Source organism: Periophthalmus magnuspinnatus, chromosome 3 (assembly GCF_009829125.3).
Source record: "Periophthalmus magnuspinnatus isolate fPerMag1 chromosome 3, fPerMag1.2.pri, whole genome shotgun sequence".
In the NCBI taxonomy this organism is placed as follows: domain Eukaryota; kingdom Metazoa; phylum Chordata; class Actinopteri; order Gobiiformes; family Gobiidae; genus Periophthalmus; species Periophthalmus magnuspinnatus.
The window spans coordinates 15542246-15568610 of NC_047128.1; the positions used below are offsets into that span (position 1 = coordinate 15542246).

The 26365-nt window shown below is 43.9% G+C and overlaps 2 protein-coding genes across 3 annotated transcripts in view; both read right to left on the minus strand.

Annotated features, from left to right (window-relative positions):
- iqgap1 (IQ motif containing GTPase activating protein 1) overlaps positions 1 to 25253 on the minus strand; it is a 115963-nt gene extending 90710 nt beyond the window's left edge. Inside the window, exon 1 of the mRNA XM_055220989.1 lies at positions 25231 to 25253. The gene's annotated coding sequence lies outside the window, so the exon portion shown is untranslated. The remainder of the gene's footprint in view (positions 1 to 25230) is intronic.
- Positions 2022 to 22253, minus strand: tp53bp1 (tumor protein p53 binding protein, 1). 2 transcript variants are annotated; one of them, XM_055220992.1, is made up of 27 exons: positions 21576 to 22246; positions 21070 to 21332; positions 20495 to 20549; positions 20359 to 20410; positions 19807 to 19862; positions 19649 to 19738; positions 19100 to 19246; positions 17514 to 17610; positions 17329 to 17414; positions 16819 to 16970; positions 15147 to 16215; positions 14281 to 14397; positions 14049 to 14210; positions 12982 to 13036; positions 12834 to 12899; positions 12587 to 12764; positions 11883 to 12032; positions 10905 to 11110; positions 10304 to 10429; positions 9479 to 9825; positions 9067 to 9258; positions 7356 to 7535; positions 4749 to 4955; positions 4586 to 4680; positions 4025 to 4221; positions 3199 to 3329; positions 2022 to 2262 (listed from the first exon to the last, which is right to left on the minus strand). In XM_055220992.1, the coding sequence occupies exons 2-27, from the start codon at positions 21292 to 21294 to the stop codon at positions 2078 to 2080; spliced, it is 4623 nt and encodes a 1540-aa protein (XP_055076967.1). In that variant the 5' UTR covers positions 21295 to 21332; positions 21576 to 22246; the 3' UTR covers positions 2022 to 2077. The 2 variants fall into 2 exon arrangements, with proteins under 2 accessions (XP_055076967.1, XP_055076968.1); XM_055220993.1 differs by lacking the exon at positions 10304 to 10429 and having other exon boundaries at positions 21576 to 22253.
- Positions 25254 to 26365: the final 1112 nt, after the last annotated feature.

The following is a 26365-nucleotide window of genomic DNA, read 5'->3' on the forward strand; positions in this document are numbered from 1 at the left end:
TTTGAACTTCATCTTTTGCTATGGATCAGACCTGGACGACTGAGGGTCTACACAGACAGCTACCTTTTACCTTTTGTTTAGCAGAGATTGGCAGTTCCAAGGCTGAAATTATCCAAATGATTCTAGTGAAGGTGTGTGGAGTTTAAAAATACAGTGGAGCCCCTCCTGTACCACATGATATCACAAGGTGGAACAATTTGAACTCCAGGTATGTTTGCGATGAGGAAACATAACAAATCAGAAAATAGTGTGTAATATGTGCCCTTTAATTCTTAAAACTTAAGAGGCTGTGTTTGTTAATGTGTGTATTGTATATCACCATGGGAACTGCTGAACATTCCACCATAGATATGCATGAAAAAACCCTCAGTCACTTGAAAGTATCGGTTGTAGTCACAGCTTCCCTGGGGCAGACTGCTCCATGGGCCCCTCACACCACTACCAACACACAATGTGGGTGAAGAGTCTGTCTTTCCCCCTCAACTACCCCCCTCCTATATCAAACTGCAAAATATGTTATTGTGACAGGCCTTTCTGTGTGTCTCTTTTGCTGAATACAAACAAATATTGTGCAGATTGACGTTTATTTTTAAAAATCAAGGGTTACTTTACACAGTGCACATTTTAGAGCAGGAGAGCTAAACTAATCCAAGAATCACCGCAATCACATAGATTTTAGTTTATAGAGGTTTAGACTACAGGTTATCAGCTTTTACACAGAATATGACCCTATGGAGCCACAGAGAGGACATGTGGCACACCTCTGACACACAGGGACATTTCAGAACTTGTTTGTAGAGGTCTTAACAGGATTAGCAGCTTTGATGGACAGCTGTGATGACATTTACAGCTATGTTGGCTCCCATTGGGCATTGCAGTTTTCTAATGTGGAAATCCGTGGGCTTGGTTCTTTTTTTAAAAGAAAAATGTATTATTCATTTTAGATCAATATTGTGATGTTCAAATTGTACAAATAATGACAATGATCCATGAGTGTCACAACTATAGAGCAGACACAAGGACAAGATTGATTGATTGGTCATGCCTGTGCAGATTGGGACAAGGTCAAATATACAAAAAACAAAGAAAATGTTTAAAAATCAAGTTATTTTTGCTTAGCTCAGAATATTCCACAGTATGGCATTACATTTGGCCTTGTGGTGCCAAGTTACTGGTCAGATCTGTGGAGAGGAGACCCCATTCACAATAAGAATGCATGTTTTTCATATTTCACACGGCAATAACATCTCCACAGAGACAAGCTAGTATCGAAACTCCAACCTGAAAGGTTGCATAGGGCATCTTTAACTGACATACCAATATCAGCTCTCATTGAGTCATCTGAATACTCTGGTTATCAGATTTTTTTTCCTGCTATGTAAATGCACTATTCTCAGTTGGTGTTTGACTCTTCTCATTTTCACACTTTAACTAATTGGAGGAGGCGAAAGAGTCTTGCAAAAGGACACAAGTGTATAGAAACTTCATGCAGAATATCAGCCACATCTGTTAATCTGCCCCAGGGCAACTACCAGCAGAGGTAGCTGTACTCAGTTATATTTACTTGAGAAAGAAATTGAGTACAAAGTACTCTTCTAGCAGCTCTTCATTAAAAATTACTAGTAGTATTAGTAATATATTGTACAGTGCAACAGTACCCTTATTTGAGTAATATCTTGCAGAGTAACGATATGTTACTCTATATATACACAATATACAATATATACACTAACTTCAAATTATACATCCCGACAGTTACTGTTTAAGTTACTCTTACCTGAGTAATACTTTTCTTAAATACTTTTTCACTCTTCCTTGAGTCATTTCTTGGACCACTACTTTGTACTTCTACTTAAGTAAGAGTAACGTTACTCTAAACTATTAATCGAGTACAATTCTTCGCTACTCCTCTGCTCACCAGCTCCAGAGGAGGATGAAGAACAAGACGAGCTGCAGTCGATGCAGGAGGGTGAAACTGTCATTATGATCTGAAAGAATCACCAAAAGAATCACTAGGTCTGTTTCACTTTAAAACAGGTTTATTCAAATATTTACAACAGCAGCTTCATGCTCTCGTTTAAGACGATGAAGACGAGGACAAGTCCAGTCCAAACGAAGAGCCAGAGAAGTCCAGTGTCTCTCCACAGACCACACAGTCAATGATCCAGTCCACCGAGACCTGGGGCAAGTCCGAACCAGAGACTGGAGCCGGGTCTAGACCTGGTTCCAACACCAACACATCAGCTGAGCCAGTGTGGAGCTCTAGGGGAGAGATACAGAGAAGAACAGTTTTATTATTATGGTAAAAACATCTCTGAGGTAGGGTTTAAACATTTTTAAAAAACAAAAAACCTCTGTCCCTCACTCCACAAAGCACTGCATACCCGGTTTGCTCACTTGTTGCCTCATATTTGGACTACTGTAATTCACTGGACTACCTCACAAATTACAAGTGGTGCAAAACTCAGCCGCACGATTCATAACCCAGACTCCTTCTACTGCTCATATGACCCCAGTCCTGTATCAACTCTACTGGCACAATTCACTTTTAGGTGGAACTAAACAAACTGCCCAGAACAAGATTTCAAACAAAGCTGCTAAACTAGACAGTACTTGGAGGAGTAAAGGGGAGGGGGAGGAGTAAAGGGGAGGGGGAGGAGGGGCGTGGTCTGGAGGAGTAAAGGGGAGAGTGAGTGGGAGGAGGGGCGTGGTCTGGAGGAGTAAAGGGGAGAGTGAGGGGGAAGAGGAGCAGGGTCTGGAGGACTAAAGGGGCAAGTGAGGGTTAGGAGGGAACCTGAAACACCTGGCTGTAATCAGAATAGTCCTGTGTGTCATGTAGTACTTGAAATTGCAAAGGCCACTAGAGGTAGATCACACACACAATTAGCAGCTTTTGGGTCAAAAATGCCTACATCTATTTTGCACTAAAGTTGCCAAATGCTTAGGAACAGTAGATGTTATTCAAACACCCAGTTTAGTAATGAAATAAACTGGATTTAGTGTTTAGTTCCACTTTTAATACTCTCCTCACTCAAAAGCTCTTCAGACCTCAACATTTGAACCCATCACACCATAAATCAGTTCAAATCCCTGCTCAAAACCCACTTGTTCTGACAATCCTATTCCAACCCACCCTTTGCATATGTAGCTTTATCTTTAAACATTTGAAACATGGCCCCGGCTTGGTCTGGTCTTTACCTGTGTGGTCTTCGGGGGACCGGACCAGGGCAGTGCCACCTCCGAGTTCAACCAATTCAGACCAGAACTCAACCTGGTCTTTGAGCAAAAGCAGGACTCTGAGGGACTTAAAGGGACTGCGGTGTGGACGCCTGAGGGCAGAAGAGGGAGAAAAGGGGGAGAGAGAGAGTGAGGGCGAGGGCAAGAGTGAGAGACAGAGAGAAGAGAGTGGGAAGAGAAGGGTATCAGAGAGAGAAAAGAACATCAGACCATCAGGAGTGCACAAATAATGACACTCAAGAAGCCTGTGCTAGTCAGAGCATATGAATATACAAGTGGACTAAGACTGTATATAGAAGAAGAGTAAGAGAGTTTGATGTCAATGAGTTTCATCTGGAACCAACCGCTATGGATGACAAGAGCAGTTATAGCAGCTAATTTGGAGCCCAGTTTCATATTTGGAAACCCGCCTGCGTGTGTCCAAACCTGTATCCTCGACTAATTTGTCCATAAATCAAGATATGAACATAATAAATCAAACAACAAATCAGGTGCCTTCATTCCCAGGGGTTGCGCCCGCTCTCTGCCAAACCAGTGGTGCAGGTGAAAAGGGGCGTTATCTTTAACAATTTTCTCCCGATTGGCTCTTTGATTGCTATGCTACTCGCACTCGGAATTTCAAATATGCAACAGTGCTCCAGATTAGCCACTATAACTGCTAGCCTTGATGACCTTCATTTGGATCCAAACACTGTTGGTGACATCACACTCCCCTAGTCCACTTCTTTATACCATCTATGTGTCATTGAGTTTATGTATGCAGGCTTATATTGTGATGTGCACTGACCACTCCCTGACTCCGCCCCCCGGCCCCGCTCCCGCAGGTAGGAGGTAGTTCCTGTAGTTGAGGAGGGTGTTCTCTCGGCAGCAGTCTCTGACCCACAGATGAGACACACATGGCACCCCACTGACCACACACAGCAGATACGGCCGGTTACAACAGTGCTGGTCAGCAATTAGAAGGCTCTGGAATGCTGCCTCACACTGAGAGGGGGGGTGGAGATGGAGGAAAGAATAACAGATGAGAGAGGGAAGTTGAAAATCAAACACTTAAACAGGACCATGAATGCTCGTATTGATCACAGGCTCCTGAAAATATGTTTTCAGTTTGAGAAAAACTAAATATGCATCTCCATGTAACAGCTGAACATTCCGCCAGACATACATGCAGAATCCCCCAGCATGATGCCACTGCAAAGTATCAGCTGTAGCCCCAGCTACCCTGGAGCTGACTGACAGAAATGAGGCTGCCATTTTGCACCATCGGCCCCTCACACCACCACCAACAAACCACATTTATAGGAGGCAATGTTGGTGAAGTGTCTCTCCTTCCTCTCTCCGACCTCACCTGCTGATGATTGAATTCCTTCAGAACGGTGCCTCCTCCACTCTGCAGCTGAGATTCTGTGTAAAGTTTATTATAAGGACCGGTCTGCACCAGCTCTGAAACACAACAGCACACAAGAATTAGATCCCTGCTCCTCTGCTCCCTGCTCCTCTCTGCTCCTCACCTTCATTGTCTTGTCTGTTGCTGAGTCTGTCTCTCTCTGATGATGATGTCAAGAGGAACACAAAGTTCTCGAACAGCGTGGTGTTTTGGGGGCGTGGCCCATGGGTGGCAGTCAGGTCACATGACGCATCACATGCTCCAGGGGCGTGGTCACATGACACTAGGGGTGGGTCACTGTCTGAGGTGTTGAGCGCTGTTACCTGGTGAACTGGAGAGGGAGTACAGTTATGATCTGATCTCATGAGGCTCTGGGAGGGCATCTGACACAGGGATACAGAGATAGGAGGGCATCTGACACACAAGGGATAAAGGAAGGTGGAGGGTATCTGAATGTATGCATTATTAATGCATACATCAGCGGTTATGTGACCCAAACAGTTACTCTGTACATGAGGAGTGATTTCACCAAATACTCTACTTTTGTATCACTTGTGTAATTTATAATATTTAAAGTGACAATAATTTTTCTTTCCCCCTCTGTGTCTTTTAAAGTATAAATATTTCCATCTTTATTCTCTGGAGCCAACATTCCCTCACACCTGGAGTTGTATTTTGCTTCATTCACGAGTTCTAGGGATACAGTGATGCTAATATTGATACTACAGATAGCCAATGTTAACAGAAAATGGCACTTGTTTCCTTAAAACACAGTTAAAGTATTACACAAGAGATCCAATTGTGTTTTGTAACTGTTATTTATCCTTCACATCACTAACAACGGCTTCATATGAATAAAAGTTAAAACATTAGGAGAGGTCCTATAGGCCTACATCAGCCTGAAAATGGTAATTGGTTATGGTTATTTCTGCATCACATGACATAGACAGGGTCCAAATGAGGGAGCACAGGTTGATGCCAAACTGTTTTCATGACACCAGCAAGTGTTGAATATGGGACGTCAAAGCAAAGCTACTCCAGAACCTGTATAAATCTCTGGACATATCTAACCCACTAACCACCGCGTTCCAAACAGAAGTGAGCAGGGGCATGAGTCGGCTCCATTGACTCCAATTCACTTGCTATTGAAAAAAAAACATGGCCCCTCTCTCTGTAACTGCTGCTGTCAGGCTCGTCATTCTGACTTTAAAATGTTAGTAGAGCGGATTAAAACAATTTTGTTACTAAATCAAGATATGAACATAATATAATAACAGACCAATTAGGCGCCTCCTTTCCCGAGGTCGCTCCTCCTAGCGTTAGTGACACTGTTAATCAAACCCGTTGTTCAGCGCCCGCTCCATGCTAAACCAGGCGTGCGGGTGGGAAGAGAGGTTACCTTCAACAGCCTTGCTCCTAATTGGCTCTTTGGTTGCTATGATACTTGTTGTCGGAATTCCAAATATGGAACTTGGCTGCTAACTGCTATCCTCGATGAGCTTCATTTGGAGCCAAATGCCGTGGTTGACGTTCCTCAGTCCACTTCTATCATACAGACTACGGTAAAAACCAATAACAATGAAAGCATGCAGAATATGTGTTCTTTAAGTATAAACTGAGTCCACACTCAGTTAGGCCTGTCACGAGAATTACAATATCGACTTATTGCTCATTATATGAAAGCTGGAACAATACATTTTGGGGCTCAGTATTTAACGTGTCACATTTTCTTTGCAATAGTGGGAAGATTTTTGTTATTTTAGTTGTAACACGATAGAATCTGAGCTGTAGAGGGTTGAATAAAAACTTCTGGAAACTTTTGTGGCTAATTATTGGTTCATTCTGCTGATTATTTGTTGCAGATCAGGCAAATTATAACATCATCATACTATACACACTATTATATTTAAAAAACAGTTCACTCCTGCTTTGTGTCAGTTGTTTGAATAACTTTATTGAAAGAACTTTATCATTATATTCCTCTGTAGCAATATATCGTGCTTCAAAAGGTGTTATCGCAACAGGCCTACACTCAGTGAAAGAGGAGTGCATAATGGAGGCTCCAGAGCCCTGCACCAGTGTCACCACCACCACGATTATGAAATTTAAAATTAGAGAAATGTTTTTACCAGTTTAGATGCAAACTGCAGACACCACAGCAGGGACACGCCACAAACACTACAGGCAAACTAAAAGGTTCTCAGTGGTCCTGGTTTAGTCCAGGTTCGGTCCAAGTTCGGTCCAAGTTCGGTCCAAGTTCGGTCCAAGTTCGGTCCAAGTTCGGTCCAAGTTCGGTCCAAGTTCGGTCCAAGTTCGGTCCAAGTTCGGTCCAGCTTTAGTTCTTCATTTTGTCAAAGTTTGGTAATTGATTGTAAAAATAAAAAGAACAAAAACAGGTTCAGCCATTTTAAAGTTTAAATTCATTGATGAGGTAGAAATTCACACAAATCATTAAAATCTCCAGAAAAATTGATTATTTTACAATTTTAGAAGAAAAAATACATGATGAAACTACTCTTTAAAATCTCAACACAAATCTTTAAACAGTCAATTATTAAAAGAACATTATTCTGTCTGCAGAGACATTAAAATGCTTTCGATAAAAACAATTTCAGAGTTATACAACACACACACACCTCTACAGTTCAACTCTATAAACTTAACTTGATATGAGTTATGATCTTAATTTCATCTAAACCCTTTTGAAAAATGTTCTAAAAGTCCAGTTTACCGGCTCCACGGCGCCCCCTCTTGGCTGCAGGTGTCCCATCAGAGCCCAGTTTCCTTTTTGAGCCAGGGTTTGGACCAGGACTTGGACCAGGTTTGGAGCGAGGGGCTCGGGGGGATCGGGTGGGCGTGGCCAGACCAGACTGAGCCCCTCGGCGCTTCCTCTTCCCCTCCACCAGGTTATCTGTGACAAAACATGTTATATTAAAAACAAGAACATGTTTCATATTCAGAATATCTGCCATAAAACATATTTAATATTCAGTTGTGTGTGTTGCAGATAACCTAACTCTCAAACATTTAATATTCACAAGATCCACGACAGACAAAAATATGTGTCTATGACTCAGACACCAGAGAATGTTATGAGCTGTATATTACATGTAGACCCGGCTTTAGGCTTACGCAGTGTAGGCAAATGCTAAGGGCACATAATGACCTGAAGGGGGCAGCTGCTGCCCAGTGTGCTGTGCTCAATGACATATGAATGCACCTGAATAAGCCTGATCATTAACATACTAAAAGCCAAAAGTTAAACCAACATTAACAGAGGACAGCACCAAATCAAAAACTCTGGTAACTGTTTGGAATGTGAAATGGTGTTCTACGTCCACTAAACTTTTAGTCAGCCTTTATTTTTCATCAATCTGCCTCTTATTCTCAGAGTTATGATGTTATGAGCACAAACAGTTGATTAATTCATATGTCTATAAAGTCAATAGCGCAAATACAGAGTCTGCAACGAAGAGCGACACATTTCTCTCCACACTTCTGTGGGTCATAAAACATAAGGCCAGGATGGACTGATGCCTGGACCTTGGTCCACAGTCCAGTGCGAAGCTGCAGCTCACAGACAGGGGGCCCTGAGGGTGCTGGAGCAGGGGCAGAGCACAGGGGGGAGCAGAGGGTGGGGCTCCACTGAAACACTGACATTTTAACTCATAGTGACATGCAGCATAGTGTAAATACAGGTTAGTCCCAACTGTGCCACAAGTGTTCTTACAATAACTAATGCCACCTTTGAAAGCTGAAGAGAAGCAGCCTATAATCATAACATATAATTAATAGACAGAAATGAACAACTGTAAATCAATTATTAGTTGATCTAATTTACCTCAGATTACAAGAAATTGCTTCTGTTTTGTTCAAAAATGTCCTGGGGAGATCCCAGACCACCCAATTTTTAATTTACCTGATACAAAATGAATGAAGAATTTTATTCAGGCCCCCTAATCAATGGACTAATGCCAAAAGGTATTCCAACAGTATCCCATTGTAGACTATTTATCACTGCGAGTAGGGTCAGCAGGGCGCCATCAGAAATCTCGCCTATGGCGGCAAAAAAGCTAGGGCCAGTCGGGAATACATGAACTTTTATTTTGATGCAGTCCATGACACAGGAACACAGGGATTCAATGAAATAATAAAAAAGTACTACTAAAAAGAGTGCATCATTGTACCAAGAATTCATGAAAATGATTGATTCATGATTCAATATTCCAATTTTACACACCTTCTATGATGAGAAAATGGTCAGTAGTCAGTGGAAATAAAATTAATACCAACTGAAGGTTAATCCATGACAGAGAACAATGTGCTTGCAAAGAGCAGGGATCAGAGGTCTGTGAGGGCCCCTGTTAGAACTTCAACTACACATTTACAGATCTGCGCCTGACGCTGGTCAGGAGTACCTCGCTGGATGGAGGAGCACATACCCAGGCTGATGTCAGCGGCCTTGCCCAGGGCTGGAGGGGGCTGGTAGGGTCCCAGACTGTGCTTGTCCCTGAGGCGATTCCCTTGATCCAGACTTAGGATCACAGAGCTCCGGGGGAACCACAGCCTATGGTCTCCTCTCTCCACACAGTACTGCAGCTCAGAGCCCTCTAGCTTATGGGCCATGACCACACCTGCAGACACAGAGGGTTGGACCGGGTTAAGACCTGGTTCTATCCTGCTTCAGACCTGTGGAGTAAGTTTGGTCCCGTTTCCGGTCCGGACCCAGTCCAGTCCCGCTTCAGACCTGGTCCAGTCCCGATCTAGGTCCAGTCCAGACCTGTGCAGTAGGTCGGATGCTGGTTCAGTCCTGTTTCAGTCTTGGTCTAGTTCTGGTCTAGTCCTGGTTCAGACCTGTGCAGTAGGTCTGATCCTGGTTCAGAGCGGTCACTTCGGTCTCCAGAGGTATAGGGTCGCACAGGAGGATGTCTCGGGCCCACAGTTCACACTCGTAGCCGTCGTCAAACCGGAGCCTGAACCGGTTTTCACCTGGTCCAGACCCAGGACTGGACCCAGACCCTGGGCCCGGCTGGACTCCAAAGTCCTGGATGATCCTCCCAGAGTAAAAGTACCCGTTTGAGGACCACTTTGCCACAACACGAAGACCCACAAAGCTGGACCCAGAAGAGGACTGGGGATCAGGGGAAGACCCGGCCAAGTCTGAGACCTGGGAGACCGGGTCTGAGACTGCTGGGGGCGCTCTGGAGAAAGAGGACATTAGCTTAAACTCTGCATTTTAAAGCAGACCTATTGTGCTCGTGTCTGCTCAATAGTTATAATCTTTGACATGTGTGGATCGTTATGTTATAATTTGTGCATTTTAAAAATCGCAATATTGATCTAATACAACTAAATAAAAGCTCCACATGCTGCTGTCAGCCCCTCCTATGGATAGATGCCCATCACACTAGAGAGAAATGTATTTTTATTTTTTTCATTTGTACCAAAATTATTATGTTGACTATATGAAATGCTTAGATTTTTGTGTAAATCTTAAATATAATGATCTTAACTGTGTTTGAGTGGTCCAATCTGCCATCTGCGCTTTACGGTTGTTAAAGAGTGCATTAGTGAAATAGAGGAGATTTAAAGACAGAGCAAAGATTCCAGAGCCTCAGGACTAACCTGAGGAAGAGGCAGGGCTTATTAGCTAAGGTGGGAGAGAGGGGCTGGGCTTACTTGTGGGGGGAGGAGCGAGACGGGGGGCGCCCTCTTCTGGCTTTACCTCTGGGACTGACAGAACCAGACCCAGAGCTCCTCCTTTGTCTGCCCCCTCCTTCTCCTCCTCCACCGCGGCCAGCTCTCCTGAAGTCGAGGGGGGGGGGTGGACATGTGAAAAAGGGAGGGAGTGAGGGAGAGAGTGAGGGGAGAGGAAACAAGAAAGCAAAGGAAATGAAAAAGACTGTGAGGAAGTGTTAGTGATGTTAAAAGGTTTAGAATCAGAAGTTTTAGTCTGAAACAAGAGAAGAATTATGCTTTAACTAAAGACATTCTGCCTTCCACTACTCCTGTGTCAGACAGAGGTCAAAGGGCCCTCAGCCTGTAATCTGTGTTACGGCTGAATAATAGTAAATATAAGCTATAATAAAATAAGACATGCATTAAAAATAAGGTAAATCACAAGACCATGTCCATCATATATACAGTCAATGTGCCTACCCTGTGTGTCAGATGCCCTCCCTCCCCTCCCCTCCCTCCCCTCCCGTTGTGTGTCACATGCCCTCCCTCTGCTCATCTTGTGTGTCAGATGCCCTACCCTCCTCCTGTGTGCCAGACCTACCTGTTGGTTTTGACCCCTCTGTTAGGCGGAGGGAGGAACTTGGGCCTCTCGGTGGAAGTGGGCCCAGTGCCGGAGCTGGAGGTGGTCCCTGTAGTGCAGATAGAGGAGCTGATGTCCGCAAGGTCACCAGAGGTCACGGAGCTGTTCCCAGTGCGACTAGGAGACACATCCATCACCTGGAACTGCACCACCGGCTCATCAGACTCCTGAGAGAGACGAGAACAGGACTGAACCAGGACTGAACCAGGACTGAACCAGGACTGAACCAGGACTGAACCAGGACTGAACCAGGACTGAACCAGGACTGAACCAGGACTGAACCAGGACTGAACGTACTGTACCCTGACCGCCACAGGAAAATAACCCCTGTAAAACTCACCTAACGCCATTCCTGCTGCATTTAAATGCATTTCACATCATCAGTAACTTGAAAACAAATGTGTAGTAATAAGACATTTAATAACACATATTATGCTGCAAATTCACCCAAAGACTTGTTGTAGTGTTTGTAAGTCATTGTGTGCCACAAGATTCCAGAAGAAGGGGGGGGTCTCCAAGCGCACAGACACATAAACACACACCGAGAAAGAGACTTATGTGACAACGCACTGAGACAGATGAGACATAAACAAGATATTAGAGCTACTGTCAATCTCTTTTGCTTTGTCGTGTTGTTAACCGCAAAGGAAAGATAATGCATCAACTACAGCCACAACTTGTCGGAGTTAAAGGGCCCGAACCCCAGTCTTTTGAAATAGTCTATAAAATACACATATTGCGGTTTAATCACTGCAATATGGCATTGAGTCGGTTTTGTTCATAATTGAGTGGACCTATTATTTTACTGAAATATGAACTAATAAAATACACACGTATAAAGTCCACTAGTCATGTGACATTCAAATATCAGCACCACCACGCCAAGCCTGTGGAGCTAGAGGAAACACTGTATTAAACCAGGCCCAAACCAGGTCTCACCTGGGTCACGGTCCGGTCCACCTCTTTGCCGTCTTCGTAGTACACGTCAGTGATGATGCGTGTGACCGTTGTGCGAACTTCCTGGATGGTGCGCACATGTCGGCGGTGGGCAGGGCCTGTTCTGCGTGGGAGCGGGGTCTCTGGGTCAGTCTGAACACAACACATTAAAAACACCGTTTTCACTTAAGTCTAACCTGATAATAACAGATGTCATTTCCAACTTCTATTAAATACTTAAAGCAGACATATTGTGCTTTTGTCTGCTATATAGTTTTAATCTATGACACCCGTCATTATGATCATTTTAAATTACAATATCCATCGCCATAAACTCCATCACAACAAAGCATCGCATGCTGTTGGCCCTCCTATGGATGGCTGCAGAGCACACTAGCGAGCAGAGGATTTTTTTTTATTTATACCAAAATGACTACACAACTCTACATGTATCAGAATTCTTGAATACAGGAGAATTTAAGATTACTCAAACATACATGACTCATTCTAAATACAAGTTCAGAGGGTCAATGAGAAGGAAACAACTATAACATGGTTAAAGTTTCTGAAAAGACGATTTGCAGAATAGATCAGAGTTAATGATTACTGTTCTACAACAGCTAAGATATAAGGTCTATCAATAAAAGTCTAAGACCACAGCTTGTCTCTGCAGACATTCTTAAGTACACTTTAAATTCTAATCGAACCTTATCAAGGCTGTTGGCTGTTCCAGGTGCATTCTGGGACAGATTCTTTCCTCCATTTTCATTGGCTGTGGAGGAGTGAGCGTGCGATGTCACTTCCTGCATGGAGGGGTCTGATTGGCTGTTGGGGAGGCTGTTACTCTGATTGGTGTTTCTCTGAGCTGACGTGAACAGAGGACTTCTACAGGACACAGTCACTTTAATAACACAATAAACCATACAGACATGACATCGCATTTATGTTCCTCACCTGAGCGGGCAGGTGTTGTCGGCAGGCGTGCGGTGCACCTGTCGGATGCGGCTGAACACAGACGGACTGGAGAGAAAACATTTAACACAAACATTAGACATCTGACGACATCACACCTTAGTAAGTCTTACACCTGTCTGAGCCTCACCTGTGCACACTCTTGGACGTGGGACCAGCAGAGACGTCTTCTCCGAGGGACGGTCCTGAAGAGAGAACAGAGGGTAGAAACAGGGACAGAGGAGACAGGAGAGAGGGGACAGAGAAAGGGACAGAGGCAGGGACAAAGGAGGGAGGTCAGAGGAGACAGAGGTAGAAAGGACGTTATTGCTCAGCTCCAGACTCACAAAACCACAATAACACAGAATAAACTCTAAAGTCTTTTCACCACACAGTGAAACTACAGCCTGGTGTAGCCAGATTCTCTGTATGTCCTACACAGCGGATCACAGTTAGACACACTCATTGGTCAGCAGGGGAGGGGTCAGTTTCTCGTCACAGTAGCTGAGTAGCACTTGCGCTTCACAGCAAGAATGTTTTGTTTAGGGCTGAAACCCTTAATTGGGTAAATTGAGTATTTTGATTACTAAAAAGCTTCTTATTTTATTACCTCAATAATTCATTTAAAAAAAATTATAATTAGTTAAAACCGCATGAAACTGAAGTGCATGGAGCGCAGGGAACCAATGAAGAGAGTGTTTCTGCGGGGCGCTGGTTTCCACACGGAGCCTGCACAGCAACAAATGCTCATAGAAGGTAAAATATTAATACATTACTTGATTAATCGAAGTAAATAATCCGTTTCCCCCATCAACTCAAAACCTTAGCTGGAAGATTTGACCTACTGTGCATACAGTAAGTCAAATCCTCCAGCTAAGGTAGTCATGACCAAGACTAGCTCAAGATCTGGAGATGGGTCCCCAGGCGCTCACTGCTCATGAGGAGATACTCCAGCAACATTCATGGCTGGGCCAAACACAAAAGACAAATTTCCCTACAGGCACAATAAAGTATCTTAACTTTTAAGTGTACTCAAAGTCCGTTATTCTAAATAGTTAAGATAGTGCCCGTGTGGCTGACTTGAAAATCTTTATGATTACAGTCACCATGTTACAGCACAGTGCATCCAGACTACTCTGTGTGTCTGTGCCAGGCTCTGTATATGAGGCTAAAACGAGGCTAAAACATGCCTATAATGAGATACTGTAATGCACTGACTCTGCAGACTGAAGCGCTCGCTGCTGCCCTCTTCCACTGGAGTCGCCGGCTTCATCCTCAGACTTAGTTTCCCATCAGCCCCTTCTACTGTAACATCACTGCCCTCTGCCATGATGTCACTTCCTGCAGAGACGTCGGAGTTCTGAGAGAGCAAGTTCATCTCTGCATTTGGAGAGAGAAATTCGGTTAGGATTTAATATTTACTATTCACAAAGATATGAGTAAAACTGACCAATGGGTGTGCTGTGTCTGAGCGACTGCTTTAATTGGCTGATCTGAGGGGGTGTGGCACTGACTGACGGACCAATCAGCTCACCCTCTTTAGGCAGCGTGAAGTGGAAGGAAATGTCTAAATGGAAGTGATGCAGCAGGTTAATACAGGTTAGCTCACATAAATGGTTAAACTACAGAGTGACATTTCTATAGGGTATTAACTGCTAACACACATTTAGATCACCAGGTTACCTTATATATTTTTTAAAATGCTATATTCACTCAAAACAATGGATTGTTCTGCTGAGCAGAGGGACGGGGGGGGGGGGGGGGGGGGTTTGTGGTGGAAGCATGGGGTCTTAAGGTTAGGGCCAGGCAGCTAAATTACTCAAACATGCATGGATGAAATCTAAAACCTCTTCAGTCATGTTTTTCATGAAGAAATGTTGCAACATGGTAGAAAGCTCCAAAAAGTATATTTAACAGAATACTTTTATCATTATTTGTTTGTTCCACAAACTTGTGTTTTTAAAAGTTTGTACATATATGTGGATCTGAAGTTTGAAGATTTCTTTCAAAAACAGTGAATCTCCCATAGAGTTGTATTGATACTTTGTAATGTTATTTGAGAGCAACTTGTTAAACTAACTAACTAGCATTAGCCATCAGTTTTTCAGTTAGTCGCTCACTGATCACAGGTTCCTGAAAATGTGCTGTTCAGATTTTAAAATGTTTTTGGCTGTTTGTTAATGTGGGCATTGTGTCACCATGATAACTGCTGAACATTCCGCCATAGACATACATGTAGAACACCCCCAGCATAACGTCACTGCAAAGTATCAATTCCTGATTTGTTATAAAACCATATCTCTTTGTTTTCCTCACCTCCAGAGCTATCCAAACTCTTCCCTCCAGATGCCTCTCTCTTGTCTTTTCTATCTGAGACCATTTTTTCTCCTCCATCACCACCTCCTCCTCCGTGAGTCAACATCTCACTCTGAGACAGCACCAGGCCAAAAGTCTCCCCCTTCTCAGTTTCTTCTGCTTCTTCAGTGATCTGATTTTTACTCGGGCTTCCACTCATCTTCTGAGGTGAAAGTTTACCATTTCCATTTGACCTTTGACTCTGGGATGCTATGACTATCTCCTCTACGGATCCGATAGTTTGGCTGTTAGCTTTAGTGCTACCTTGACTCTTTTGGTTATGATCTACATTCTTTAGTTTAGCCTGGGGCTGATCTAACACTGCTTCATTTACAATCATGTCTGTTACGGATTTGGTAGGTTGGCCGTTAGCTTTAGTCCTGCATTGGCTTAAACTTTTCGTAATTTTTTCATAATCTACGTTAAATTCTTTGACCACAGATCCGGTAGGCTGGCTGTTCGCTTTAGTACTGACTAGGCTTACATTTCTTGCAGTTTTCTCACAATCTACATTCAAAACTTTGATCAGGGACCCTGCAGCAGACTCTGGGGTAGGTTGGCTGTTAGCTTTAGCACTACCTTGACTCGTATTGGTTGCACTCTTTTCATTTACATTCAGCATCTGACATTCCTGGCTGTTGGGGTTCGATTTTGGTCTTTGTTTTGGCTTTTCTTGTTGGCTTTTCGCTTCTTGGCTTAACCGGATGATGCTACTTTGACTCTTCTCTGCCTGATCTGGGTCACTGTTTTTTTGAGCACTGTTTTGACTGTGAGTGGAGGGCTTCTGGGAGTTTTGTGAGTTTGAAGCAGGTTTCTGTGGAGTTGTTTCTTCATCCATCGGCTCGATCTGTGTGGCTTCCTCGTCTTCCTCCTGCACTTCTGTGTTGATGCACAAGTTTAAGGAGGACTGAGAGAAGCCTCCTGGTGCAGAAGAGGGAGCGGGAGCAGAGGAGGAAGCAGGAGCAGAGGGTTTGGAGGGTGCAGAGGAATGAGATGTGTTGTCTTGGCTTTGTGTTGGTACAAACACGTCCTAAAATTAGAAATATAAATATATATATATATTTTTAAAAGTAGTAGGAGTTGAAATAGTAGAAGTGGGAGTAGTAGAAGCAGTCGTAGCAGCAGTAGTGGCATTAGTAGTAATAGTAGTAGTAACAAAATAGTAGTAGTACAAGTATTAGAAGTAGTGGTAGCAACAATGGTATTACTGTATTTGAACTGCCATTATCAACACTATTAACCTGGCATGCCACAGTCGTATGATTCAAGCCACGCAACATAACTTTTTGTAACACCACGTCACTTGCATTACTCCATTTAAAGGTCTTTAGAACATCAAAAAAATTGATAATGAAAATATATGCTTTTACTTTCTACTGTCTCTAAGTAGAAGTTACTCTGTAGGGCTTTAATAATTCTTGCATGCTTGCATCAAACTGCCAAAGCACAGTCCAGGTTTTCAGATTCGATTGCTTGGACAGTTGTCCTTTTGAACTGAATGAAATATAGCACTCTGATGTCAGTATAGTGTATAAGTGTAGTCGTTTTTAGACTATTTTGCACATGAGTGGATCCGACAGAAGAATCTGTATAATCCATTTGAGTATAGACCAAAGGGTTTAGACCCACGCACATGTGAGAAGTCAGGCTGCGATGGCACAGATAGGGGGCGCTCCAGCTCAAACCCAGGTGTGTTCTGGGACACAGGTGTGGAGGAGGCAGGGCCACTGTCTCTGCGCTCTGATTGGCCAGTGGGAGGAAGGGAGCTGTCCATTGGGTCATCACCTGTAAAAGTGAGTGGATTTATCGACAGTTAAAACAAAGTACTGTGAACATTTCTGTACCATTTCTGGTTAACTAAAAAATAAAGTTACAGTTAAAACGGAGAAAAATAAAGATAAACAATAATATTAAACTACTTTATTTCCCTGATACAAAGCAGGATAGTCCTTATTAGTGCCTAAACCCAAAAACTTGCTGTATAACAACACAAATCTGCATTTGAACAATACTCATTTTAACTGGCCCCATCTGTAATAAAAACGATTGGCCTACGGAATGTTGTGATGTCATCTGAAACTCAGCAATTGAATGATAAGTCAATATAGGAATTATCATGACAGGCCTAGGGGCAGGTGTGTACCATGTGAGGGCAGATCTGTGGGGGAGCTTGGGATGATCACTGGAGTGAAGTTATCTGGAGTCGGAGCCACAAAGTCCACAGAGCCTCTGCAGGAGAACACAAAGGGTTAATAACACATCTGTAACATACATGTGCGTGCACACATGCACGCTCATACATGCACACGCATAGTGATAGGGTCTTACTGTGAAAGGCTGTTGTGCACGAGCGTCCCCTGAACACATCCCGACAGCTGCAGCAGAGCCAGAGAGCGAGAGGGAGTGGAGCTGTGCTGAGCTGGGTCTGTGGCCCCCAAAAGCAACACGCAAGAAAACATTTATATACTGTACATCATTAAAACATAGAACAACGTCAGCAAAAATTCCAACTAAAATTAAAACGTTATTTAATTCATTTTAATGCTCGAAAAACATTTTTATTGTGAGCGGTTTCGCCTCTCCACAGACTCAACACGTATTTTGACCTGGGAGAGTGTACACCATCTGCTTGTGTCTTTGAACACAAAAAAGAAATGAAATGTCACTTTACTTGGAAAGTTCTGTAATGGAAATTTAAATATTGTGTCATTATTTTACCTTTTAGAAATCACATGGTCTCGTAACTAAAACTAATTTGGTTTGGTCGTCAAAGACAGTGTTAGAAAAACCTTTCTCATGTCAACCCTTTTGTTCCCTTTTGGTGGCTAGACTTGTTAGGATGTGTTGTAATGCAAGTGAAAGTAGATGCAACCAGACCATACAGTCGGCTTTCAATCCCTCCCTATTGACCCCCTGAGGGGACCCAGCTCATGAATGTCTTCAGGAGCTGGTCTGACCACACCTCAGCAGAAGTACCACACTCCCTCCCCTGAAGTGTTCCACATCTCGTATTGTTTCTACTCCACATGCTACTTCACACCTTGTATTGTCTCTACTCCAAATGTTACCTCCTGAGGGGAACCGGCTCCCGAATGTCTCCAGGAGCTGGACTGACCACCCCTCAATGGGAGTGTCACATGCTTACTTTGAAATGTATGTCCTCTGGTCATCCCAACCTATATAAACTGGGTGCTTTCCAGCATTTGGGGTCTGACATAAGGGGGAGATGCTGTCGGACCTATTTCTTGCAAGAAATAAAACTCTTGTCTATTGCTTCAACATTCACCAGAGCCTGAAAAAGGAGTCTTATTTCCAAGACAGTTCCAACGTATCGCTTATATATCTCCATGGAGACAAGCAGGCGACATGTACACCACTAGACATGTCACACAGTGGGGCTTTAATTAAATATTAACTTTAAAGATTTAATAAAAGCTGTTCAGCTTAAAGCTCCAACACATAAGTCTACAGCAAAGGTAGACAGACCAGTCTTCATCACTGGGTCAAACTATGATTAAAAGAATGTTTAAATGTGGTCCATGTAAGATCTGCTGCTGTTGGAAACACTAGGGGGCAGTCACGGGAAACTGAGTGGCAGAAATGCTTTGTAATGTTTTTAGCAATGTATTTTATTGTATATCTGTATGTATCTATATATTCTAATATTGCCTTCGCTTTTAAGGACTTTTTACCATTTGTCCAAGGACTACAGATGAAAAATAGCCTCTCTGGCCAATTCTGGTATATTTATAGAAATGTTTATTAATGTACATTGTCCCTGTTATATAAACTAATACTTAATACATATAAAATAATTAGTTATATACAGGTAAGAATAAAAAATAAATGAGTATTGAACTTTAATAAAAAATAATAATAATAATGATAATAATAATAATATTAAATGTTGTGACCTGCTTTATCAAAGAGGTCCTCCTGAGAAGACATCATCTCCTCTTGGTCCTGGTTCTTCTTGTCCTGGACTTGAGAGTGAAGGAGGGCCTCCACAGATATCCGAGTTTTAGGAGAAGTCTTGGGGCCCAGAGACCCACTGGACTCATCTGAAACACAGGACACACAGCTCACTCTGATCCACCTCCTAATGTCATCAGGTGGATCCTAGCTCAGTTCAGCTCAAACTGTCTTTCTACATTTCTACACATCTTTGACAATCAAACTCAAATTGCAGTTTGAATGCACACAATTATCTAATCACAAAGGCTGCAGTTTTTTAAGTTCCATAATTTCCTCCACAAACAACAAAAGACCCCATCTTATTCTGCGTAAAAACTGCTAACCCTGTAGTTTAGATCTGCACAAACATGTTCTAAAATTAGATTCTTGCATTAGTTTGTCAGTTCAGATTTCAGTCTTTTTGTCAGTTCTTGTTTAAAATGTAAACTTTGTCCAAAAAAATCACATTAGATATTTTCCCCGAATGGTTTAGCCCTACCCAGCTGTACCTGGTCTAGTCCTGGTCTCGTTCTGGACGGGTTCTGATCCAATGTCCTGACTCTGGCTCAGCTCCAAGAAACCAAACTGAGAGGCTCCTTCTGTGGCCACAAAAAAGCATTAAGAAACAGTATTTAAAACATGCAACGTTAAATTTTAATGTTGAGACCTTCATGAGTCAGACACTGAGATTCTTCTCTAGAGCCCATCTCCTCAGAGCAACGCCTGCACACAACACACACAGGCATAATTGTAAGAAAACGGTTTACATTCACTGCATTGGATTGAGGGACACATGGAGAATGAATCTATTATACTAGTGCATAGGGATGTGATAATATACAATTCTCTCTGTACAATATTTTCACAATATGTACCTCGTGGTACAATATTTATTGCAATATTTTGTGGAGGCTGGAAAAATTGTGAATATGCTACTTTTTCCCCCTTTAAAATGCTTTGTCAAGCTTTTGGTTCTGTCAATCATCCAAAGAATAGATTTAAAATTTAAAAGAGCTTCATAACCGTTATTTCTTAATGTAATCTTCAGTGAAACAGAGCAAAGGATCATGCTCTATGTACTCCCCTCTGTTTTCAGCTGTTGCTGCACCAAACAATTATTAATTACCAAAAAGCTTGTGATTCTATATATTGTAAGAGATATATTGTGAAACTTTTGACAATACAATATCACAAAATTTTCTACTGGTACACTACGTACTTCCTCTCAGAGACGTCCAGAATCTCACTCTCTTCAAAAGTGGGGTTCATTTCTGCTCAAACATAAACACATGCCTCATTAGTGTAAACAGCTGTGACATCAACATGGTGAAAAACAGGCTCATTTGCATATTCACCATTGATCACAGGCTGTGATTGGCTCCTGCTGCCAACGGAAGATGAAATCACCTCCTGGAAATACACAGAAAAAATAAAAATTCTATTAAACAATATGTCTCTGAGTGTAGAGTTTTACTGAGTAAATGTTTAAATGAGACTTTTGTCCTGTTCTTGGGTTATCTAAATACAGATTATTCTTAACTGGAAATTGTCCTAATACTTAAGCAGGTCTGAACCAGGACTATCTTACAAACTGAGGTCTGAACCAGGTCCAGATGAATGAAATCATACAAAACTAATTTTGGCTAAACCAGGTTGAAATAACAAATAAGAACTGGACTAAATCATGTTGTCAAGTTGTAATAAAGTTGTACAAACCTGATCGCACCCACAACTTCTGGATCTAATCCAGATTTGAAGAAACCAGGACCAAAGCAGGACCAAACTGGGACTAAACCACATCTAAACCCAGATTAAATCAGCACAAAGTCAGGACCAAACCAGGACCAAACCAGGACCAAACCAGGACCAAACCAGGACCAAACCAGGTATAACCTGGTCTAACCCCAGTCTAAGCCCTCCCTATTCATACCAGCACAGGGCTCGAGTCTCGGGGCTGCAGAGTGGTCAGTCTCTTGGTCAGCAGGGCTCTGTAGCTGGTCTCTGGATCGTCTTCTATCCCGATACTGTCAGGTTGAGAATCTTCCACGATCAGACAGGGGGGATCTGAATGTGGCAGGCTGGACTCAAGACCACTCATAACGGGTCCTGCTCCAGGTCCTTCTCCGGGTCCTGCTTGACGAGGTCCAGGGTCCATGAGCTGCCGGGGCGAGTGAGGGGGTGAGGTGTGGTGGGCTAGGGAGAGACAAAGGGAGAGGTAAAACAGGGCCAAGAAACTACATGTTTATGTTCCATAGAAGAACCCAGGACTAAACCAGGACCAAAAAAGGACCAAATCAGAACTAAACGAAGACCAAACCGGGACCAAACCAGGTCTAAATATTAGCACAGAACACAAGCCACTCTCAATGAGTTTTGGCCATTGCCAAGGATCATAATCTATTATGTGTAGTACAAGAGCATGGGCACTAAACTTACTCCGCCACAACACCGAGACAGCAGCTCCAGAGACACGGAGAGTGCGAGTCTGTGGCGGCTACAGCAGAGTTAGCCGTGCAGCTGTTAGCACGTTAGCTCTGAAGAAGAGGAGAAATCGCCTTTAAGGTCAGCTCCAGCTGCACCGGTCCTTCCGATGTGCAGTGTTTGGAGGTCAGAGAAATACTATCCACGGTTATTTAGTACCAAAGAGTCCGCGGCGCTCCGTAAATCACAGCAGAGAAGCATTACTCAACTACAACTGCGTCAGTCCTCCAGGCGTTAGCAGGTTAGCTCCAGGTGACGATGCATAAAATATCACGGCATTTAGGTTAAATAAAATAAAAACAAGCATAAAACGTCAGTGAAAACGAGAGCTCCAGCTGAGACACCGAGGCTTGCTCTGATCACAGGCAGAAGAAAGCGCTCCGAGGCGGGTCCAGCAGTTGTGTGCCGCCGGTGGGAGCTCCGGGGCTTTGGGGGAAACAGGGTTCAACACAGAATAAAACGATCCAGAGGTAAAATCCACCGCCCCGAGCTTGTATATGTGTTAGAACGGCCCCATAGCGTGTAATATGCCCTTGTGGGTTGAACCGGGTGTAGATAAACGCGTTATTACGGCTATAACTGTGTCCCCGCAGCTCGGACCTCCGTCATGATCCTCCTCTTCCTTTTCTCCGCAGCACAGAACTCCCGGCAAAACTCAAACCCCGCGCTCTGATTGGACAAGTGCATTCTGACGGGCGGGACGGACACTGCTGATTGGTTAAGCCCCAGCACAGCACGAGCGCAGTTAAAGGTCCGATATTATGCAAAATTAACTTTTGGGTGTTTATGCCATGTTACATCATTAAAAACATACTTGGAGTTGTGTTTTGTTTCATTCGCACATGTTTGAGTAACCCTTTATTATTAGTCTGCCTACATCTCCAAAGCTCAAAACCACCTAGTGACGTCATGAGAGGTTGTTTTCAAGTCAGCAGCTATTTTCTTAAGTCTGCTCAGTGTTCAGTGCTTAGGAACAGGTATGTGCCACGTCTGCTCTGCACTCTGAGCCCTCAGCTGTCTGTGGATTATGTGCGCCCCATGGGTCCGTCTTTCTGTGATACCGGTGCCATCATCCCAAATCCCAGACAGGCTATTAACAGTATTAATAGCAGTATGTGATTTTCAGGCTCTAGAATGTTAATGTGATTATGACATTCTCCCACTCAGAGACAAGAACCAGATTTCCCTATTTAAAACATGGAATTCTCATAAGAAAAAGTCTATAAAAAAGGTAAATTCACAAATGTATAGAATAACTTTGAGTCAGTCTTTTCGTGTGGATAGGACCTGTGATTAGCTTAGAGAGATATTAACCACAAACCAGGACAAACGGCATTGTAGTGACATTTAAAAGCCAAATCCGCCATAGAATTCTGAGCTCAGGTTAAACATCTTTCAAATGTTCTGATGTTACATGAACCAAGGATTTCAGAAGATTAAAGTTGCACTGTGTAATTATTGTGGTTGAGGGTCAGCACCCTGCTTGTCTCCATGGAGATGTTGCTTTACGTGGAAAGTGACATTAAATTTATCTCCATGGAGACAATCAGGTGATGCCATAGAGGTATAACTAGCCTATGTCTGCCACCAGGGCATGCATTTTCTTACTGTGGAATATTCCTGACAACATCGCCATGAGACAAACAGGGTTACACAATACACTTTTAAACATTATAACAGATCATACAATATGGGTCCTTTAAACAAAAGGAACAAAAATGATTGAAAAAAGTGAACCTTTGTTGTCATGGAAACAGCACAGATGTGCTTCTGCCTCCAGACTGTGCACAATGACAATAGCCTGTAATATGTGACTGACTATCATATGTTCTGACGCAACAGAAGATTACGGCCTGTCTCTGACCACTGTGCAGAGGTCAGAGCTCAAAGGAAGTCAGTGTCTTGAGGAGGTCAGTGTGAGCGTCCATAGAAGGTCAGCGTCAGTGCCCATGGTAGGTCAGTGTTACTGCCCATAAAAGGTCAGTGTCAGTACCCATAAGAGGTCAGTGTCAGTGCCCATGGGAGGTCAGTGCCCATAAGAGGTCAGTGCCCATAAAAGGTCAGTGCGCATAAGAGGTCAGTGCCCATAAGAGGTCAGTGTCAGTGCCCATGGGAGGTCAGTGCGCATAAGAGGTCAGTGCCCATAGGAGGTCAGTGTCAGTGCCCATGGGACGTCAGTGCACATAAGAGGTCAGTGCGCATAAGAGGTCAGTGCCCATAGGAGGTCAGTGCACATAAGAGGTCAGTGTCAGTGCCCATGGGACGTCAGTGCACATAAGAGGTCAGTGCGCATAAGAGGTCAGTGCCCATAAGAGGTCAGTGTCAGTGCCCATGGGAGGTCAGTGCGCATAAGAGGTCAGTGCCCATAGGAGGTCAGTGTCAGTGCCCATGGGAGGTCAGTGCCCATAAGAGGTCAGTGCGCATAAGAGGTCAGTGCCCATAGGAGGTCAGTGCACATAAGAGGTCAGTGCGCATAAGAGGTCAGTGCCCATAGGAGGTCAGTGCACATAAGAGGTCAGTGTCAGTGCCCATGGGACGTCAGTGCACATAAGAGGTCAGTGCGCATAAGAGGTCAGTGCCCATAAGAGGTCAGTGTCAGTGCCCATGGGAGGTCAGTGCGCATAAGAGGTCAGTGCCCATAGGAGGTCAGTGTCAGTGCCCATGGGAGGTCAGTGCCCATAAGAGGTCAGTGCGCATAAGAGGTCAGTGCCCATAGGAGGTCAGTGCACATAAGAGGTCAGTGCGCATAAGAGGTCAGTGCCCATAAGAGTTCAGTGCGCATAAGAGGTCAATGCCCATAGGAGGTCAGTGCGCATAAGAGGTCAGTGCCCATAAGAGGTCAGTGTCAGTGCCCATGGGAGGTCAGTGCCCATAAGAGGTCAGTGCCCATAAGAGGTCAGTGCGCATAAGAGGTCAGTGCCCATGGGAGGTCAGTGCCCATAAGAGGTCAGTGTCCATAGGAGGTCAGTGCCCATAAGAGGTCAGTGTCAGTGCCTATAGGAGGTCAGTGCCCATAAGAGGTCAGTGCGCATAAGAGGTCAGTGCCCATAAGAGGTCAGTGCCCATAAGAGGTCAGTGCCCATAAGAGGTCAGTGTCAGTGCCCATGGGAGGTCAGTGCCCATAAGAGGTCAGTGTCAGTGCCCATGGGAGGTCAGTGCCCATAAGAGGTCAGTGCCCATCGGAGGTCAGTGCCCATAAGAGGTCAGTGTCAGTGCCCATGGGAGGTCAGTGCCCATAGAAGGTCAGTGCCCATAAGAGGTCAGTGCCCATAAGAGGTCAGTGCCCATAGGAGGTCAGTGCCCATAGGAGGTCAGTGCCCATAAGAGATCAGTGTCAGTGCCCATAGGAGGTCAGTGTCCAGGCCAAAATGAGGATAGACTGGGACCAAGTCATATGGGAGATCCATGAAAGTAGGCCTGATCCTAATGCATCTGGCCGACAACAGAAGCCACGAGTGAGATGTTCAAATGAGGTGGAGTTTGGAGCCTAATGTGCGCTGCATTTACGCATGTGAAGGACTCAACATCTGCGAAATTCTGCAGCCCTTCTTAAGAGTTATCTTGGTTTTTAGTCTTGGTTTACTTCTGATTAAGTCCTCATCAGGTCTTAGTTTAGTCCTGGTTTAGTTCTGGTTATTGTGTAGTCCTGGTTAAGTCCTGGTTTAGATCTGGTTTAGTACTGGTCTAGTCCTATAGTAGAACCTTGTTTATTCCCGGTTTAGTTCCGTCTTAGATCTGGTTTAGTCCTAGTTTAGTCCTGGTTTAGTCTTGTCTTAGATCTGGTTTGGTCTTGGATTAGCCCTGGTTTAGTCCTGTATTAGAACTAGTTTAGTCCTGGTTCCGTACTGGTTCAGTACTGGTTTAGTCCTGGTTTAGTCCCGGTTTCGGGTCCGTGTTTTGGGCCTGGTGTGGGTCCAGAGCCTGCACAGTTCTGGTCGTGAATGCGCGCCCCCGTAGCGCATCCTCGTTAAACCAGCGTAAAGACCAAACCTGGTCCTTACCTGGATCCGGACTCCGGTCTAGACTCCGGTCTGAACTCTGGTCTGGGTCTGGTACCGGTCCGAGCTCGTGCGCTGATCCAATTCTCGCCTCGCGATTTTGGGCGTGGAGCTGCACGTGCAGAAGAGACGCAGGCTCACGCACGGCACGCACAGACGCGCGCGCAGAGATGCAATCAATGATTTTCATTTAATCATTTGTATAATTTAAAACGCCCATTTTATCTAAAAAACAAGCCGCAATTAAGATTTAGGCGTTTTGTGCACATAATCATTATTCGTCTGACTTCAGGTCAGGTCAGATCCCGCTGAAATAGGACACAGAGATGTAACAACAAAAGTCTAAAATAATGTCACAACGTTTATGACCTATATTATTACTACTGCAGTAGACCTTAAGTAGGCTTATCTAGAGCTCCGACTCAATGAAAAGATTCAACTGCTTTATCATTTCATAAACTTTATATTTAGTGCGTCACCACTGCTGGATCTGTGCACCTCGATCCGGGTTTGGTCCTCACTCCACTCGGGTAGGATTCAGGTAGAACTGTATATATTTTTTACAGTCTATGGGTAGCACTCGTTTATGACTCGGTTCTGTCTTAATTAAGCCGATAGAAGTTTATTATTCTGTGTGACGGGACCGACGTGGGGCGCAGTCCCCCCTATCTCCAGTAGAGGACGCAGTGCACAAAGCGCTGACTCACTAGAGCAGAGGAGTCACGTGACTACATTTCACCTTCTCCG

Bases quoted from the DNA above. Each gene is read 5' to 3' on its own strand.
- tp53bp1 (XM_055220992.1), bottom strand. From the start codon at position 21,294: ATGGACCCTGGACCTCGTCAAGCAGGACCCGGAGAAGGACCTGGAGCA. The intron at 14,398-15,146 runs GTGAGGAAAACA...ACTTCCATTTAG, and splicing joins GAGTTTGGATAGCTCTGGAG to ACATTTCCTTCCACTTCACG. The intron at 11,111-11,882 runs GTGAGACCTGGT...CGTCTCTCTCAG, and splicing joins TGGACCGGACCGTGACCCAG to GAGTCTGATGAGCCGGTGGT.